The sequence below is a fragment of the Phragmites australis genome, chromosome 4 (assembly GCF_958298935.1).
Source record: "Phragmites australis chromosome 4, lpPhrAust1.1, whole genome shotgun sequence".
Taxonomy (NCBI): Eukaryota; Viridiplantae; Streptophyta; class Magnoliopsida; order Poales; family Poaceae; genus Phragmites; species Phragmites australis.
This window is the reverse complement of record NC_084924.1, coordinates 49,081,511-49,099,198: the sequence shown is the minus strand read 5'-3', so window position 1 is coordinate 49,099,198 and position 17,688 is coordinate 49,081,511. Positions and strand designations below refer to the sequence as shown.

The window sequence follows — 17,688 nt, the reverse complement described above, 5'->3', positions numbered from 1 at the left end:
GCCACATGACTCTACAAAACTGCATTCGAATCGTCATATCCAGCAAAGATGAGTAGTGCTCATCTCCAGTATAGCTAATTCGGCTACTGACGTTTCTACACGACAGTGATGGGTTTCCATACCTGTATAGTATCATCAGAAACGTGGATGATAATCTTGCTATTTTTGCACAGCAGCAGGGCATCCCAATCCCTGCGACACTGACAACCCCAGAGACAGAGAGCTGAGCTTCTCTTCCAACGGATACTTGCCAAAGCTGCATCCCACTTGGTGGCTGGCCCACGCCGCCAGTCCTCCTATCCCTGCACCTCCGCTCCACCCTGCCGTCTATATAAGCAGCAGCAGCCTCCTCCACCCAGACCCAAGAAAACAACAACTCGCACGCACTCACCGAACCGGCAAGGCAGAGCAAACCATCGTGGAGAGGCAGGAGCGAGCGAACTGCATCGTTCAATCATGGCGAGGCAGCAGCTGAAGGGGCGGTCGAGGTTGGCGGCGGCGGCGGACGCGGCGTCATGGTGCTTCGCGCTGTCGCTCGTGGCGCTGCTGCTGGTGTGCTCGCTCGGCGCCGGCGGGACGGAGCAGCAGCCGCGGGGCGGGGTGGTGGTGCGTGGCGCGGCGCTGTCGGCGCGGCCGTGCGACGAGATATACGTGGTGGTGGAGGGCGAGACGCTGCACAGCATCAGCGACAAGTGCGGCGACCCCTACATCCTGGAGCAGAACCCTCACGTCCACGACCCCGACGACGTCTTCCCCGGCCTGGTCATCAAGATCACGCCATCCAAGCCCAGGTAGACTGATCCATCGATCATCGATCGTTGTGTGATCAGTACAAACACACACGAGTGTTCTGTTCCAGCAAATCAAACAGGCTCTCGGCGGCGCATGTCTCGCCTGCGTCGTCGTGAATCATCATCAGCCACTGTATCTCTGCAACGCAGAGGAGTAAGAACAGAGTGTAGCTACTCTGAAGCGTGGTTAACCCGAATGGCTTGTACGGGACATCACTTGCGAATAGACAAGTTCGTGGGATGGGCATGTTGCTGTTGTTGTTCGTCTTCTTTCCTTTGTTTTCCTGCACGAGAATTCTTGCTTGCTCTGCTTCTTTCTCAACGGCTCAACTTCTTGCACAAACACATGAATTCGTTCAGACGAATGTATAAAAAGGTCACTACCAAAATACGAGTAGGTGCCTCGCTCTATTTGCTGCTCTGCTTGTGGCTTGTGTTGACGGAGGACCAAGGGGTCTCTCTATGCGGCGGCAGTGGTGGACTCAGAATGAATTGCTACAGGCTCATCTCTTGTTTATGCTCCAGCCCTCCATCTTCCTCTGCGTCATATCTCTCCTCCTTTTCTCCTTCTTTTCTACTACGGAACACCCTTCGCGCCCTTGAAGATCCGTCCATGTATGCAGCGACACGTAGCAGTAGGACGACCGCAGGGTTGATGCCAACGGCTATGGTTCTTGGCCGTTTTGTTTATTCTGCTGTAAAAAAGCACTATGATGTGTGGGCACGTGGAACAGTGGCTGTGTGCGTTTCTAGCAACACAAGGCATGAGCAACACGTGGATTTTGAGTGGACTGGACGCCGTGGACGGACCCGTTGGAGAGGCTCAAGTGGAGCACCTGTTCAGGAAACAGAACAGAGGTCGAGAATTTGAGATCAGCCATCGGTTCACACAATCTCGTGACCTCTTCTCCCAGTTGTGTCTCGCCGCGGATGTCGAGTTCGTGTCGAGCTCCGTGGCGCCTCACCAAGCTCAAGGCCCAAGTTGCCGAGCTATCGATCTAGGTTGGCCGTATCGTTATCCGCGCCCAACTCTGCGCCCCCTTAAAAATTGTTGGGAACCTTAGAGAAAAATTCTATCTAGATGATACATACAAGAGCAACTCAAATGAAAGCAGTTTAGACTGAGCTAAGTATTTCAGGCTCACTTCAAATTTAAAAATCTAAAATCAAACCACCGATTAATCGGCTCATGTGCATTTTGGTTTTCTTGTATTTTTATTTGTGATGGTTTGAATTGGGTCCAATTCCCTCTCAAATCAACTCCAAATTCTAGAATCCATCTTAGGCTCAATCTCTCTTTCAATCCCTCATTCTGTAATCTTTCGGCCCAGTCCGTCTACCTCTCTTTTTCTTTCTTTTCTCTCGGGGCAGAACTCCCTCTCTCTCTTTCAGCCTAGCAATGACCGCCCTTTTTTGCCCTTTTTCCATAGGGACAACACAACTTAACTATTAAGAGGGTTTTATGTTCATTTACTTGAGGTATTTATAGTTGTCACTTTGCTCAAACTTGCATTGCATTCTAGATGAAAGATTAGTTTGAGAGAGTGGGACACTTTGCCTTAGAAAAATTCTAAGTGATCAGGGTCTCACGATCTGACCACCAAATACACAGAAGGACAGAGGGTCTCTGGACCCATGAGCGATCTAACCGCGAAGGTGGTCAGTCTAACCGCCACACACGTAGAGAGGCAGAGGGTCATTGGATACATGGGCGGTCTGACTTCTAGAGCATAAACACGATGTCTTCCTTAGTTATAAGGTTTGGCGGTCTAACCGTCAAAGGTGGTGGTTTGACCGCCAATGAGTCCATAGCAAGGGTGGTCTCTGGATTGACTCATGGTCTAACCGTGGGGTCTCACCACCATCATGTGCAATGTTTAAAAATGTGCATATGCACCTACTAGACGTTGGGTTAGGCGGTGATATGTCTGCTAGAAAAATAGGGCAACTCCGATGACCATTGCCTGAGAAGCCTCATCGGCCACGTCTTCTTCCGCGAGCATTCTTCCTCGCTGAGGATCACCATCTCCCTCATCGTACCACAAGCCGAAGCCAGGAGACAACATTGTGCCCTCAGAGCTGAGCTGCTGCGGGCGTTACAATCTTCTTCCTCTTCTTTGAGCACATCCGGCCAAGCCCCTTCATCCATTTTCGTTCGGTGAGCACCGCCATGACTTCATGTACCGCTCTGATAGATCTCTCTTTAAGGTTGCATCACACTCCGCACCACATACACTTAGAGGTCCTCTGTTTTTGTCCCTGCCTTCATCGCTAGCAATCATTCGATGGTCATCGCGGCTCAAGAGCCAACTTGTTAGTTTCGTAGCAGCATCACAGAGCACGTGCACGCCTCAGCCAAGAGCGTCAGTGCCTCGTTGGTCTTTTTCGCATCAAGGTATATCCATCGCCACCATTGCTCGTCATTGATCACTGTTGCAAGCGTCCTCATGCCATGTGCCACACCACCTAGCTTGCAGAAGCCGTATGGGCCCGTAGAGTCATCGCGTGCCACTCCTTGGGCATATGACCCCTCTACACATCAACTTGTTGGTGCCACGGTGGTTCCTAACACCACCGCTTATCACAGTGTGCTTGCGATGCTCCTCTAAGGCCATGATAGACAATCAAGTTAAAATGTGTCTTGGTTTATATGTGATGAGTGATTGACAAGATTATCGATTTGATTTGTCAAGTTTTGGATTACTTGAGCTTGGTTTGAGTATTTTGATTATGGACTAACTGGAGTTAGAGTTGGAGAAATATGTTTGCTTGTCTCATGGTGTGCATGTGACAGATACAACTTGGTAATCGACAGCGGGTGATCGGGGCTAAGTATGTGCTTGGTGCCGAATGATCAAGGAGGCAGGACGAAGTCAAGAGTGATCTTAGTTGTACACATGGAAGTCAAGCAATGCATGGAACGGAGGATAAAGACGACATGTTGATAAAATCGAGCAAAATGGATGCCGGTGCAAGTGATAAGGCGGCCTAAGGAATCGGGAACAGAAGTGACTTATCAGTAGTCAGGATCACAAGATGGATTACACGTGTCGATATCATAGCGCTTGCTTAAGGTGTAAGCAAGTGGCGAGTCATGTTTTGAGAAATGTGTAGAAGGTTTCACGGTTAAGCCTCAAAACCATGGAGGACTAGAGGAGTATGTGGCAGTATTGCGAAGCTTACGTCGAGGCAAAGCTAAGTCGTGAAGACGTCGTGGTCATTCGATGGACGGAGCAAGAAATGGACTAAAATACCCTTGGTGGTAGGTAGGAGTGTACTACAAGAGAGAAATATTTTAGTAATAAGCTAGGAAATTTAGGGTCAAGTTTTCTAAACCTATAAATAGAAGGATATGACTATGAGAGAGTTTGAATCTGTCATTTGAACCACTTGTGCCACTCATTTGAGAGCCTAGTGCTAGAATTTTAGAGGAGAAGAAGATGAGTGCTTAGCCTATATAATAGGTGTGAGTTTTTGAAGAAAAATCCTTGTAATCTGCCTAAAATAGGGCTTACCTTTTTGAGTAATGAAGTTTTTTTTTTTTTGCATATGCTTAAATTCACCTCCTTCTAGTCTCTCTCTATTGGTTCCCTTACAAGTTCGTAAGTTTTTCTTTTTCGGTTGTGATTTTCTTATTGATTTTCGTTTTTGCCCTTAAGTTGTAATTTTTTAACCTTAGGAAGTTATTCTTCTTGTTTTTAGAGGCATAAACATTCATATACTCACGTATTTGAGAGGGTCTTGAATCCCCTTATTTCTAGATCATCAACTTGTAGAGTTGTTTTTTTCGATGACTGTCTTTTTGCTTTAGTTCTTCGTTCAAGTTAGGTTTTGTGTTTAAAGACATATGAAATGGTCTTAATAGAGCATATGTTTCAGATTTCATCCGTGGAGTCATGTTGCCGTGGAATTTTCATTCTCGCTTTGTCTTCCTAAAGTTTATGTTTACATTTATGAGTTTATGTTTACATTTATGCGTTTTTGAGGAACGTTGAGTGAATAAAGAGTAGATCATCTATTTTTAAAAAAAATTATAAGGCGTCTATTCACCCTTATTTAATCGTCGTTATTGGTCCTACACCCTTCGTTTCCATGGGGGAAGCATCCATGCCTCAGCAGATCGGGAATGTTCCCTCGTCGAGTCGAGACGTCGCCTCTCTCTCAACCTCGATGCGAGTCGTGACTACCTCCGCCTCTCTCACCCCCGATGCAAGCGACCGCCCCCGCCTTCCTTCCTCGACGCAACATCGTCCTCTCCTACTCCAGTGACGAAGTGAGTCTCCTCCTCCCCACTTCTTCGTCCTCCTTCTCCCCATCCTCCTCCCGCTATGGTTCCATTCTACCCCACGGTAGCGTGACGCTGATCCCGTTTGCTGCAGTAGTAGGGGACAAATCGCTAACCTCGGAAGCATCCTCGACAGGTGCACGGTCAAAAGCGCCTTCACAGAACTCACCATCGAGAAAAAACTCATGTCGAGCAAGACTGTGCGTGCGGGACACGACAATCCAGAGGCCAACTACACCAAGTAGGTGGCTTTGTACGTACCCTAAATTTGTTGATTTGGTAGAAAGATTGCTTCTTTTGCTCACGGAATCAGATAGAGACTATTAGAAATTGGTGGTAATGTTAATATGATCTTTTGAACTAAAATTACTGAATTAGAATCTAGAATCATAAATGGAAGCCAACGTAGTGCTCGTTCTTTCTTTTGTACCCAAGTTGCATACTTGCAATGCAATTCTAATGTAAGCAATTTGAAGCAGGACTTTGGCAACGTAATTTTGATTTTTTTCTATCTAAATCGTGTTTTCAGATGCATAGAGATAGGACACTTGTAATTGGAGAATTGTAATGTCTATTTTAGTAACCTAGATGCATATTGCGATGTAATTGTTGCATCCTACTTTGTCCTTCTTGCAATCATAGTTGCATATATCTCTATTATTACATCCTGGTGTTGCGTTTTGTTAATCAATAATCTCTGAAACACTACTGTATTATTCCCGTGAGCAAATTGATTTTTTTTTCCCAAGGATTTTATCCCTTCCACCCATAATAGTGGCAAGAAAAGAAGATAATCGCCCCCCTTAGAAATAAAATGCACTCTAAATCTCCTTTGAGTATTTACTACACTAAATTTACCTTCTCGTGCTCTCAAACAAGCCCTACAAGAATCCAGTTCCTTACTCAACATCTCCTATCGGACTAAGATCTCTTGACTTCACCGATTGGTGAAGTAATTGGTGAAGTCAGGTGGCTTTAAATTTTCATGGGTCGTTGGATCACATTTGAATGATTAGGATACATGATGAACAGTACAAATTGGAATGGCAAATCGACGGCATTCCTACATTACCTTGCTACAGTATTTTTAATACAATATTAACATCATATTACTGTTTATCATCTCACATTTTACTATTCCTCCACCGTCACACCTCTACATTCAGCGGATCCGGATCCACCACCCCACAAGCCCACACTCGACGAGATCGAGTTTGGAATCGATTGTGAGGAGACAATAGCCACGCTTGTGGAAGTTTCTAGAACCCCGGAGGGCCGAGCCGGGCTCTCCCACGAGCTCGGCGACACCCTCGACCTCCTGCCCGTCTCCCCTTCCCGCCTCCGCCTCCTCCGCAACCTCCTCGCCGGCGACGAGCTCAAACAGATCACCTTCGTCCACCTCTCCTCCATCTATAATTAGGCTTGTCAGTAATTTGGGATTTGGAAGTGGCGTTATGATGCACTCATCAGATAATTTTCTTCTCTCTGATATATGCAATGCTATAGTTTTCCTGATTTATCTACTCGAGATGTTATGTAGAGTAGCCTTCAGCCTAAGGATTTCTTAGGCTGCTGTAGAATTTCGCTTTTGTCATCTGGATTGTTTTGTTTGTAGAAGTTCACGGTTGTATATGATCCCGACCTAAATCACAAAATGCAGTTGCCTATTCACCGTCATGATGCACTTCATCAGATAATTGCATCACAGAGGCCCGAGCTTGACCGTCCTAGTTGGATTCCAGATTTTGCTTATCTCTGATATATGAAATGTTATGGTTATCCTGTTTGGTCTATTCTAGATGCGATACTAACTAGTAAATAGCCTTCATCCTAAGGATTTCTTAGGCTGTTTAGAACTCACAATTGTTCTCTGGGCTGTTTTGTTTGTAGAAGTTCACAGTTGAATATGACCCTAACCTAAATTATAAAATGTAGTGGACCACAGGGAAGAATGGTTATGGCTTCTATTCAAAGTCTGTGTTGAGGAGCAAAAGTTTAGGACTTTGTTTGAAGCCTTATGTTCAACTAATGATGCTGAGTGCAGCAAAGGTGATGAATATAATGCTAAGCATGCACTTCTTTTGGGTACACTGTCAAAGAAGCTACTGTCTCTGACAGTTTTGCACTTGATGTTTTTGGTGTACACAAGCATGCTGCTGAGACTGTAGATTTTACTCACCGAGGTAGCTCTCCTCTTCCAACTGGATGCCCTGCAATCGATGTCCTTGGATATTCACTGCAGCTCCTGAGGGACATATATGCTTGGGAATTCCCTTCATCAGAGATTCAAATTCCTGTTGACTCACTATTGCAGACTGGCCTTGTAAAATGCCTTTTGAAATACCTAGGTGAGCTTGAGCCCCCAAGTACAATCAGAAAATCAATGGCAAAAGGACAAGGCGATAACCAATCGGCACTTGAAAATGGAAAGGTCTGTCCATACAATGGTTACAGGAGAGATTTAGTTGCTATCATTGCTAATTGCTTGAACGGAAGTAAGAAGGTGCAGAATGAGATTAGGCAGCTAAATGGGATTGTGTTACTGCTGCAGCAGTGTGTCATTGATGAAGAAAGCCCGTATTTGAGGGAGTGGGGTCTGCTAGCTGTGAAGAATTTGTTTGAAGGAAATGTGGAAAATCAGAAGGAGGTATCTGAACTTGAGATGCAGGAACCTGTTATTACTCCAGAGATTGCTAACATAGGTCTAAAGGTGGAGATAGACAAGGAAACGGGACGTCCAAAATTGGTCAATACTCCCTGATTTAAGTATATCTGATCTCAAATAAATTTGGATTGGATGCTTAAAGATAATTGCATCTATATGTGCCCACATTTTGTGTGATTTGTTGAGTTGCTTATGCAAGAGCATTCTGTTATATTTGAAATCTAGCTTATACTGTTGTTGTGCAAAAATTGTGTTTATCTTATTTGTGCATGTACTTTCTTGTAATGTGCAATTCCTGAGCTACTATCTAGATGTATTCTCGTTGCACAGTTTTGCACATGAAGAAGGTCCTATTATGTGCTGTAGTTGGGCTCTCATCCTTCCACCTTCATCATCCTTTACGCAAAAACATCCCAATGCCTGTGGTTGCATTTAACTGTGTTAATTAATCTCGAGTATTTGTCATTTTGAATATGAATATAGGCCACTGTCATTTTGTCATTTGAACTGGTTATACGTGAGTTCTAGCTGTTGCATTGCAACACGTCAGCAGCAGTGTTATCTGACAGCATACTTCATTTTGCAGACTTGAACTCTCACAGGTCATGGTTCATATAGACACTGACAGGAGCAAAGTTATGTTGATGCTGTGCCTGGGAGTACAGGTCTTGGCTTTTAGTTGAGGAGTCTGCAACGTTAACTCCGATGTTGCGCATTTGATCTTAGCATATACCAATATTATGTGTATAAATAGTCTCTCCACGTATCGCCCTGAGGAATCATGATTAAGAAAAACAGATTTTTGCTAGAGTTATCTGGAATCTGGGAAAAGTAGAGCAGTGATGTAAAAAGATCTGGTTTGCGGTTTCAATACTAAGAACTGTATGCGGCAAACACCGCTAAATGCTAAGCAGGTAGTCCTTTCATACTAAAATCTGTATGCGACCAACCGCTTTTTTCTTTTCTTTCTGAAACTCTCTTATTTGGTTCCGTTTTGCAAACTGGAATTCATGTCGTCCTGCGTGACGCTAGGCCTCGAAAGTTTTTCAGTTTTCGGCCTAATGCTCCCAATGCTTGTTTGGTTTGTACTTTGCTTACTAGAGATCACATGTCAAAAATAAAGTTTTGTTCGTATTTTGCTTGGATTGTGCGTAGTACCAAAACTAGAAGCGACCTGTTAGGCTTCAGGCCGTCCACAGCTAACGCCGGCGAAGAACCGAAACTGCAGCTAAAAGGTGTAGCCAATGTCCGCAGCTATCGAGAGAATGAAGCTTCATTTGCACTTTCAAGTGACGGCAAATGCATCAACAGACAATAAAACGCGATCCTGATGTCAAACGATAACTTCCAACATTGCAACGGTTACAGGGCTCTTGTATAACAAATTGCAAAATGGGAAAATCGGCCGTTGATCCCAGATCCATTGTGCCCTAAAGAGCTGATTGATCTGAAACTAAGCTCGAAGTACTTCTTCAGCTAAGAAAATACAACATCTGAACGGAGTACATACTTGGCATTCTTTTTCACAACGCGGGCCTCATGCAGCATACATTTAGCGCCGTGTAGGTGGAGTAGAGCCATTCCTTGCACTGGTGCGACCTATCACGCGGTAGCCTCAGATAAGGATCAGTTTGACAGTGGCGGTATATCAAGGGAGCTCATAAGTGATAAGGTATGGTCATGCAATTTTTTTGACATCAGGTGCCTTACAAAAATTTACAAGGGAAAACACATGATTATGCATGCCGCTTTTCTATAATATATATGGAGTTCAGAACTGCAAGAAAGACTCATAGCTGTTATGTGCATTATATACTACGTTCTTACTTCTCTTAGTCACAATTCTCCTCATCTAGGTGGCCAAATAAATTGGATGGCAGCATGTGCATACTAGTCCAAGTTTAACCTTCTAATGACTGAGCTCTAGCGTGTCTGACAAACCAAACACATGATTTGCATTTCCTTATCACCAGAACAAGCTTTCCATTAAAAGAATTTCTTTGGATGAAACAATTCTTCAAAATTGATGTGATTTTATCAAAGAGACGAAGATTTTGGAACCAGGAAGTACCTCAGCAACAACTCCCCCTCGCTGGTCATAAAAGACAGTCTCCCCTCCAACAAGAGCTTGTACAGATGAACCCTTTGCACTTCCTTTGCCAGAAAGGTATATTAACAGTGTATAATATGTTCTAGAACCATCCCCAAGGTCGACACTTTCATCTATATGCCTACCAAAGCGCTGACCTTCAGTGTACCTGTAAGCAACAAAAACCACAAATTGATACCATCAGCAACTCAAGCTATCCAACAGCATGACAAGCCCAGCAGCAGATCTTTGCGCAACTCCTAACAGTATATACCTGTAGAACCTGATATTTGGATTCAATCCCGTTGCTACTTTGCCAGAGACGTTGATGTCCGTAAAAATTCTGTTTACCCCTGATTCCCAGATGGATTGAGCGAGCAAGGGATCTGTCACAGATATTCGGTCATTGTCTCTATAAGCCTCCCCCTTTAGCGGCCCCAAACTGCCCTGGTGCGTGAAGCCCATAGACTCAGCAATGTTGATGAAAGCCTTCGCCTCCGCAGAAGTGAAGAAGTCAGGAACCTATTTCAAGTGTGACAAATTCTCAGAAGAGACACAATCAGATGAACATAGACCTAATAAATTGCCGTGCCAATTTGGCAACTCTTTAGCAGTTGTTCCTTTTTCATCAAACAACATGCCATCAGAGTGCCTTCTCCTTTCAGAGGCATTCTTAGCAGGAGGTTAATCATGGTCTACCAGTATTAGCATTTCCTTACAGATAACTTTCCAAATATGCAGGCGTACGACAACCTAGTTGATGCTTCTCTAACCAGCTAAGATCAAGGTAGATCCGTCTAATCATGTCTGCTTATATGCAGCACCGATCCTAATTGCTAATTATCCTCTTCACAACCGCAGTTCGAGCTACAGGATGTTGGAATCAGATGCAAGCATGAGTCGATAGGGTAAGGGTACGCTGGGTCAAAAGGGGTAGCTTACGGTGAGGAGGTGGGTGCCCTTGAGGCGATTGATCTGGAGATCCTTCTTGGGCTTCACCGCCGGCCATCTCCCGCCGCCGCCGCCGCCGCCGCCGGAGGCGCTTTTCTTGGCCTTCTTGCCCGCCGAAGCTTTGTTCTGGCGCTGCTGGCCGGCGCCTCCTGCCGCGGGTTCCATGGCTGGTGCTCGCCTCTTGCGGTTCGGTGGCATCAGGATCAGGATTCAGGGACGGCGGTCGGCGACAGGAACGGGGCGGTGAGGTCGCGGACCGTGTTTCGGGCCGTAGCTCTATCCTGGCCGCACCCCTTCGATCCAACGGCAAATGGCTGCCCGCTAGAGGGCTGACTGGGGTCAACAACTTGTGCAAAATACCCCTACATCGCATCGCGATTAATAATCAATCGCCATCCAGTATTTTTTATAAGACCCCCTACTTTGGATATCCATTATTTTTGTGTGTAAAACGGGGCAATTAACTCTTTGTCATTGTTATCAGTGGCATGTTCTGAAATGCTATTCTATTGAAAAACTATGACAATACTATTGAATCCACTGAATTGTTGATATTTTGCCATTTTTGACTGATATGACGACATCTTAGCGGAATATTCCTCCCTGCACTTTTATGTCCTTCATCTTCATGTGCTTCTCTTTTTCTCTTGGACTGAGGCCAGCGGGCAACGATTTGTGGCGGCGGTCGACGAGCGTGGTCGTCGATGCCTAGCCCGCTCAAAGACCGCCCCTTCGGTCGCCTTCTTGCCACGCCCCCTCCCTCCCGCATCGACCCCCTCGCCCTCCCCATCCGTCGCAGCAAAGGCGGAGGCAGCTGTGGCCCTGGCCTAGGCTTCCTCACGGTCAGCGGCGTGGAACCGGGGGTTCCCGAGTCCCAAGGCCAGGACAACGCAGTGCCACATGGCGCCCTCCCTCGGGGACCATCTCCTCGAGGGCCCAAGAAAACCCAGGTCCATGGGGTGCTCGAGGCCAAGAACAGTTGGCCCCCGAGTACCCAGAGTGCCCCGAGGACCCGAGAAGAGTCAGGTCCGGGAGGGGGTGCTCGGGGCCAAGAACAGTTAGTCCACGAGTACCTAGAGTTCCCCGATGACCCGAGAAGAGCCAGATCCGGGAGGGGGTGCTCGGGGCCAAAAACAATTGGTCCCCGAGTACCCAGAGTTCCCCGAGGACCCGAGAAAGGCCAGGCCCTGGAGGGGGTGCTCGGGGCCAAGAACAGTTAGTCCCTGAGTACCCAGAGTTCCCCGAGGACCCGAGAAGCCCCTTGCCGGTAGACCCCGCAAGGACTCCACGATGAGGTGTCGATCGGTGGGAGGCCCGATGCTGCATTTAAGGGGGAGCGTGGCTAGTCACATCCAACCACTCCCCACATGCCTGTCATACTGAGTACGTCAGTCCTTGCCACCGCCTGACAGGAAAGCGTGGAAACAATTAATGCGGCGAGTCCCATCGCATGTCCCTTCGCGGGGCCCATGGAGACATACGGCTCGAAGATATCTTCGATGGGCTCAAGGCTTATCGCCTATCGCCCCGTTGCATCAGACCATGTCAGTTCTACTCTGACCAGACGGGCATGAGAGGGTACTCAGAGGCTGGCCGGTGGGCCCCCCTGCACCTGCTAAAGTTGGGACGTAAAGACCGACGGAATCGTTCGAGGGACGCATTTTCAACCCTCTGTAACATCAACTGTAGATCCATGATGGTTGTTTTCCATTTATTATTTACGGGAACTTATGCCCTCGTTCTGGGCACGCCCTGGAGGGCCTCCCCCGGTAGGATAAAGGGGGGGGGGCACTTCGGAGAAAGGGCACGGGAAAGACAAGCTCAAGACTTAGAAACCAAGCCATCAAGCCAACAAGCCAACAAGAGACTTCGAACAGCAGAAGCTCAAGATAGAAAGATAGGGCCCAAAACCTTGTAACACAGAGATCTAGAGAAAGACATTCCAAGAGCATTAATAACACATTAGACACACAGGAGTAGGGTATTACGCCTCCGTGCGGTCTGAACCTGTCTAAATCTTTGGTGCATTTACTCCTACTAGCCGACGATCATTCGTCCCACCTAAGTTCCATACACACGCATTAACCCCACGTACGAGGTAGATCCAGAATCAGCTCCCCGGCCGAATCTCAAAGGGGGTCCCTCAGGATCCCCGCTTGCGGTGTTCATCCACCGACAGCGACACACAAGAAGAATACCAACGCATGGTCATTTACAGAGAAGAAGGGGAAGGGAGAAGAAGAAGAAGGGCATTTCAGTAATTTTTCCCCTATGTCAAAAGAAATATTCCTCTAAGATGCCGCCATGTCAGTAAAAGTGGCAAAGTTTCAACAATTCAGTATATTTGGGTGGTAATTTATCAAAGTTTTTTTTTTGGTAGGATGACATTTTAGAACATGCCACTCGTAAAAATAGCAAAAGTTAATTGCCCCGTGTAAAACACCCTATTTTGAGCTGCAGCAGGAACTACCTTGTCTTTAAATAATAATTACTTCGCTGCTAGGATCTATTATTTGAGTAATAGAGTTAAATTACAGCGAAAAGTACATTTTTTTAATAATGGAAAGGAGTTACCAGCCTCTGCACTACTTGTTGCATATTGTCTGGTTCATTATTACAAAAGTGTTGCAAACTTCAAGCATTTGGAACGGAACAAAAATATAGTTCACAAACTCCATAAAAACCAATTAACTACCAGCAAATCTATTACTAAAGCGCCACCCATTCTTGACGAAGATACACATTATCACGATCTTCAAAGCTTGGCACGCCTTTTGTAGACGACACCATGTCCTCCTCCTTCTGCAACAGAGTCCAGTGCCTTAGCCAGTATGTGCCACTAAAAAGTGCCTGCATGAAAGTTGTGATTTTTTTTTTCTCAAACGCAATCTCATTACGACATAGCCAAATAGCCCAACATAAGACTGCTACATCGACAAAGATTCTGTTCTTATTAATTTGCCCAACACCTCTAACCCATTCGTCCAGCATATGACTTATGTTTCTTGGTGTGTCAATCCCGAGGGCAATTTTAATAACATGTCGAATTGATTTAGCAAAATGACAACCAAAAAACAAGTGATGTATACTTTCATTTTGATTACAAAAGCTACACTTAAGATCCCTATTTCAGTTACATTTTGCTAAATTATCTTTAGTCAATATGAACCCTCGTCCTACATACCACATGAAGATCTTTATCTTCAAATGGAGTCTTAAACGCCACAAAAAAAATATTGGAGAAGGAAAGGTCTCTGTTTGCCATATGCCTATACATGGACTGGACAGTAAAATATCCGCTTTTATCAAGGTTCCATCTAAAATTATCTTTTTCTTATATCAATTGTTTGTTAACTAGCTCTAGCCCTAAATTATGCTGAGTTGTTAATCTGTCTTTAATAATTGGCTGCAAAATGATATATTGAGCGATATAGTACTCATCACCTCTACCACCGTAGCATTTCTATGCCTCGCAATACCAAAGAGTGACGGATATTGTTCGCTAAGAGATGTATTATCTAGCCACTTATCTTCCTAAAATCTTATCTAGGTGCCATCCTGTATATTGAATGTGCCCCCTTTAAGAAATTCCTGTTTGACTCTCATTAGTCTATTCCAGAAATGTGAATCCTCATGTTTTCCTTCGATCTATGTGAGGACTTTACTCCCAAGGTATTTACTTTTGAACAATTGTTACCATACTCCATCCTCTCTCAGAAGCTTAAATAACCATTTATTGAGGAAACAATTATTTTGGATTGAAAGATCCAGAATTTCTAACCCTCGTTGATCCCTAGATTGACATAAGATTTTCTACTTAGAAAGTCTATATTTTATTTTGTTACTATCGTATTACCAAAAGAACCTAGATCGTAAATAATCTAGTCTTTTGAGAAGCCTCATGGAATTTCAAAGAAAGACATCGTGAACATTGACAGACTAGATAGAACTGAATTAATCAATACTAATCGACCTCCGCTGACAAGTGTTTACCCTTCTAACTACTCGGTCGTCGCTCAAATCTTTCCTCAACCTTTCTCCAATCACTGTTACAAAACTTTTGATGGTGCATGAGAATGCCAAGATATCTGAAAGAATATGATCCATTATCACATCCAAATAGCTGTGTATACTGATCTTCTATCTCCATTGCCCTACCATAACAAAATATTTCACTTTTGTGAAAGTTGATCTTAAGTCCAGATAGTTATTCAAAAACACATAACAGAAGCTTAATATTGTGGGCTTGCTTCAAGTTGTGTTCTATGAAGATGATGGTGTCATCCACATATTACAGGATTGACAACCTGTCATCCACCAAATGTGGTACAACTCCTGAGATCTGTCCATCCTATTTGGCTCTGACTATCATAATTGCCAATATATCCACCACAATATTAAAGAGGATGGGAGAAAGAGGGTCTCCTTGTCGTAAACCTTTGTGGTTTTGAAAGTGAGATCCAATGTCATCACTAACATTGATACCTACACTCCCGCCAGATACAAATTTTTGGATCCATTGGCACTACTTATATGAAAATTGCTTCATTCTTAGAGTTTGTTGCAAAAATAGCCATCTGACTATATCATAGTCCTTCTGGAAGTCAATATTTAATATTACTCCGTTTAGATGTTTCTTATGCAATTCATGGATGGTCTCATGTAGTATTATAACTCATTCCATAATATTTCGATTAGACATGAATGCAGTCTGTATTGGACGGATCACATGTTCTGCCACCCCACTTATCCTGTTAGTGCCAACTTTAGTAAATATTTTGAAGCTGACATTAAGCAAACAAATTGGACGATATTCTTGTATTTTTTAGGCAGTGTCCGATTTTGAAAGTAATGTAATTACTCCAAAGTTAAGACTAAATAGCGGTAAGAAGCCAAGATGAAAATCAACAAACAAAGCCATTAAATCGCCCTTGATCACCTCCCAAAATACTTAATAAAATTCAGCGGGAAAACCAGCAGACCCAGGGGCTTTGTTATGTTCCATTTGGAAAATAGCCCATTGAACTTCATCTTCTATAAAAGGAGCTGTCAAGAATTCATTTTCTTGTGTGCTCACTTGAGGAATATCATCACGACTTGCCTCATCCACTGAGAAGTTGTTTATCTCAGGAGGTCCAAAAAGCCATTTGTAATATTTGGTGATATACTTCTTAAATTGAGTCTCCCTAAATATCATACCTTCTTCTTGTTCCAGCTTGTATATTTATTTTTTTCCTATGTCTTTCATTGACTGCTAGTTGAAAATATTTAGTATTATTATCTCCTTTTAGTAAATCCTTTACTTTGGCTTTCTGGTACCATTTAAGTTATTCCTCTCTTAAGAGATGGGCCAACCTCTCATTGAGGTAATGCTTGAACCCAATTTCATATGCTAATAAAGTTGTATGTTCAGCTTTTTTTATCGAGGGTATCAATTTTGGATATTAGCATCTTGTTTTCTTTCCGGTTCATTCCGCTAACATGCTTGGCCCAGCCCCTTAAATACCATCGCAAGGCACATATTTCATTTTGCCATTTTTGCATGACATTAGTGTCTTGCTGCTCCTTTTGCCATATATCGGCAACCATATCATAGAAGCCATCGCGGATAAACCAACCTAATTCGAATTTAAATAAAGGTTGTTTACCATAAGAGGAAGATAAGCTAGTGTCAAGTAAGAGAGGGGTGTGATCAGATCTTGACCTATCTAAAGCCTGAACCGATGCCTTGGGGTATTTTAACTCCCACTCTGTACTCATCAGAACTCTATCTAGTTTCTCAAACGTTGGTGGATCTCTTTCATTTATCCAGGTATATTGGCATCCAGATAACTCAAGTTCTCGAAAGTCTAATGTTTCAATAACAACATTAAACAATCGAGGCCATCTATAATCAAAGGATCTACTACTTTTATCCTCGGGTTTTCTCATAATATTGAAGTCTCCCCCATTAGTATCGGGTTCTCTTCTTTGCTACACACATTGGCCATTTGAGTCATGAGAGCTGTTTTATGTTCGTCTTGGGCAGACCCATAAACATCATATAATGCTCACATAAAGTCGTCTTATTTATTCTTAAGAATGAATTTTGTATAATAATCCCCTTCTACAATTGACCTAATATGGAAAATTGCCATATTCACATCAAGGATAATTCATCCGGACCTACCATGTGGTGGCATAATGTGTCATAGAAAATTTAAGCTATTGCATAGGCGTCTTAGAAGCGAATCAGGGCATGTGCTTCTTCCTGTTTCTATGGGGGCTACAAAATTCAATTGTCTTTCCTTCACTACGTCTGAAATATAGTTGTGTTTAGCCAAGTCCCCCAGACCTCTGCTATTCTAAAAGATCCCTTTCATTAGAGATTAATTTTGGATGGTGTATTTGGTTTCTTAGGCAGGCGTTTATCCCTACCTCTGGAACTGGACTTTTTCCTTCTCGAGACAGTATTAAGATCATAACATATTTGATCAAAATCCTCTTCATTGAGGACCTCAATTAAATCACGGTATATGTGACTGAGATGCTTGTCAATCTTATCCATATCTTCCTCATCTTTATGCATATTTGACTCAGAAGTTCTGTTACTATGTATCTTGCTAATATTATTATTAAGAGACTTAGTGGTAACAGTTAACCTATCAATCTCAATATTCTTAATAGAAATAATCGAATTGTTTATATCTCTCATCTCTACCCATAACAACACCTAAGCTCTTGATATTGGAAGAAACTTTATTGTTGAAAAAAGAAATAAAGGATGCATTATTCATACCTTGTTCCAAGTTATTCTTTGCTGCCATACGCTTCACCTTCATCATCGTATCCTCGTCGGAGCATGCAGAAATCCTGTTACTTGTGCGCCGAACTCCCACCACACCCCCAGACACAGTAAAGATATCAT

At 43.9% G+C, this 17,688-nt stretch overlaps 3 protein-coding genes across 3 annotated transcripts; 2 read left to right on the top strand and 1 right to left on the bottom strand.

Moving 5' to 3' along the window:
• Positions 1-349: 349 nt before the first annotated feature.
• Positions 350-1,035, top strand: LOC133917072 (uncharacterized). Its single transcript, XM_062361028.1, has one exon. It carries the CDS (start codon positions 457-459, stop codon positions 793-795), a length of 339 nt encoding a protein of 112 aa, XP_062217012.1. The 5' UTR covers positions 350-456; the 3' UTR covers positions 796-1,035.
• A 3,854-nt stretch (positions 1,036-4,889) lies between these two features.
• Positions 4,890-8,314, top strand: LOC133917070 (uncharacterized). The gene is given in 4 exon segments (XM_062361026.1): positions 4,890-5,064; positions 5,213-5,317; positions 7,012-7,167; positions 7,170-8,314. Coding segments are annotated over 3 exon segments (825 nt in total). The 5' UTR covers positions 4,890-5,064; positions 5,213-5,316; the 3' UTR covers positions 7,838-8,314.
• Positions 8,315-9,069: 755 nt separating this feature from the next.
• On the bottom strand, positions 9,070-11,066 carry LOC133917071 (uncharacterized). Its single transcript, XM_062361027.1, has 4 exons — positions 10,773-11,066; positions 10,105-10,352; positions 9,813-9,999; positions 9,070-9,340 (listed from the first exon to the last, which is right to left on the bottom strand). The coding sequence occupies exons 1-4, from the start codon at positions 10,977-10,979 to the stop codon at positions 9,218-9,220; spliced, it is 765 nt and encodes a 254-aa protein (XP_062217011.1). The 5' UTR covers positions 10,980-11,066; the 3' UTR covers positions 9,070-9,217.
• Positions 11,067-17,688: the final 6,622 nt, after the last annotated feature.

What these genes read in the sequence shown, in the direction of transcription:
- LOC133917072 (XM_062361028.1), top strand. Translation starts at nt 457, where the DNA reads ATGGCGAGGCAGCAGCTGAAGGGGCGGTCGAGGTTGGCGGCGGCGGCG.
- LOC133917071 (XM_062361027.1), bottom strand. Translation starts at nt 10,979, where the DNA reads ATGCCACCGAACCGCAAGAGGCGAGCACCAGCCATGGAACCCGCGGCA. An exon ending in AGGGCACCCACCTCCTCACC is followed by an intron (nt 10,353 to 10,772) that starts GTAAGCTACCCC and finishes CACTTGAAATAG; the next exon opens with GTTCCTGACTTCTTCACTTC. An exon ending in CCAAATATCAGGTTCTACAG is followed by an intron (nt 10,000 to 10,104) that starts GTATATACTGTT and finishes TGTTGCTTACAG; the next exon opens with GTACACTGAAGGTCAGCGCT.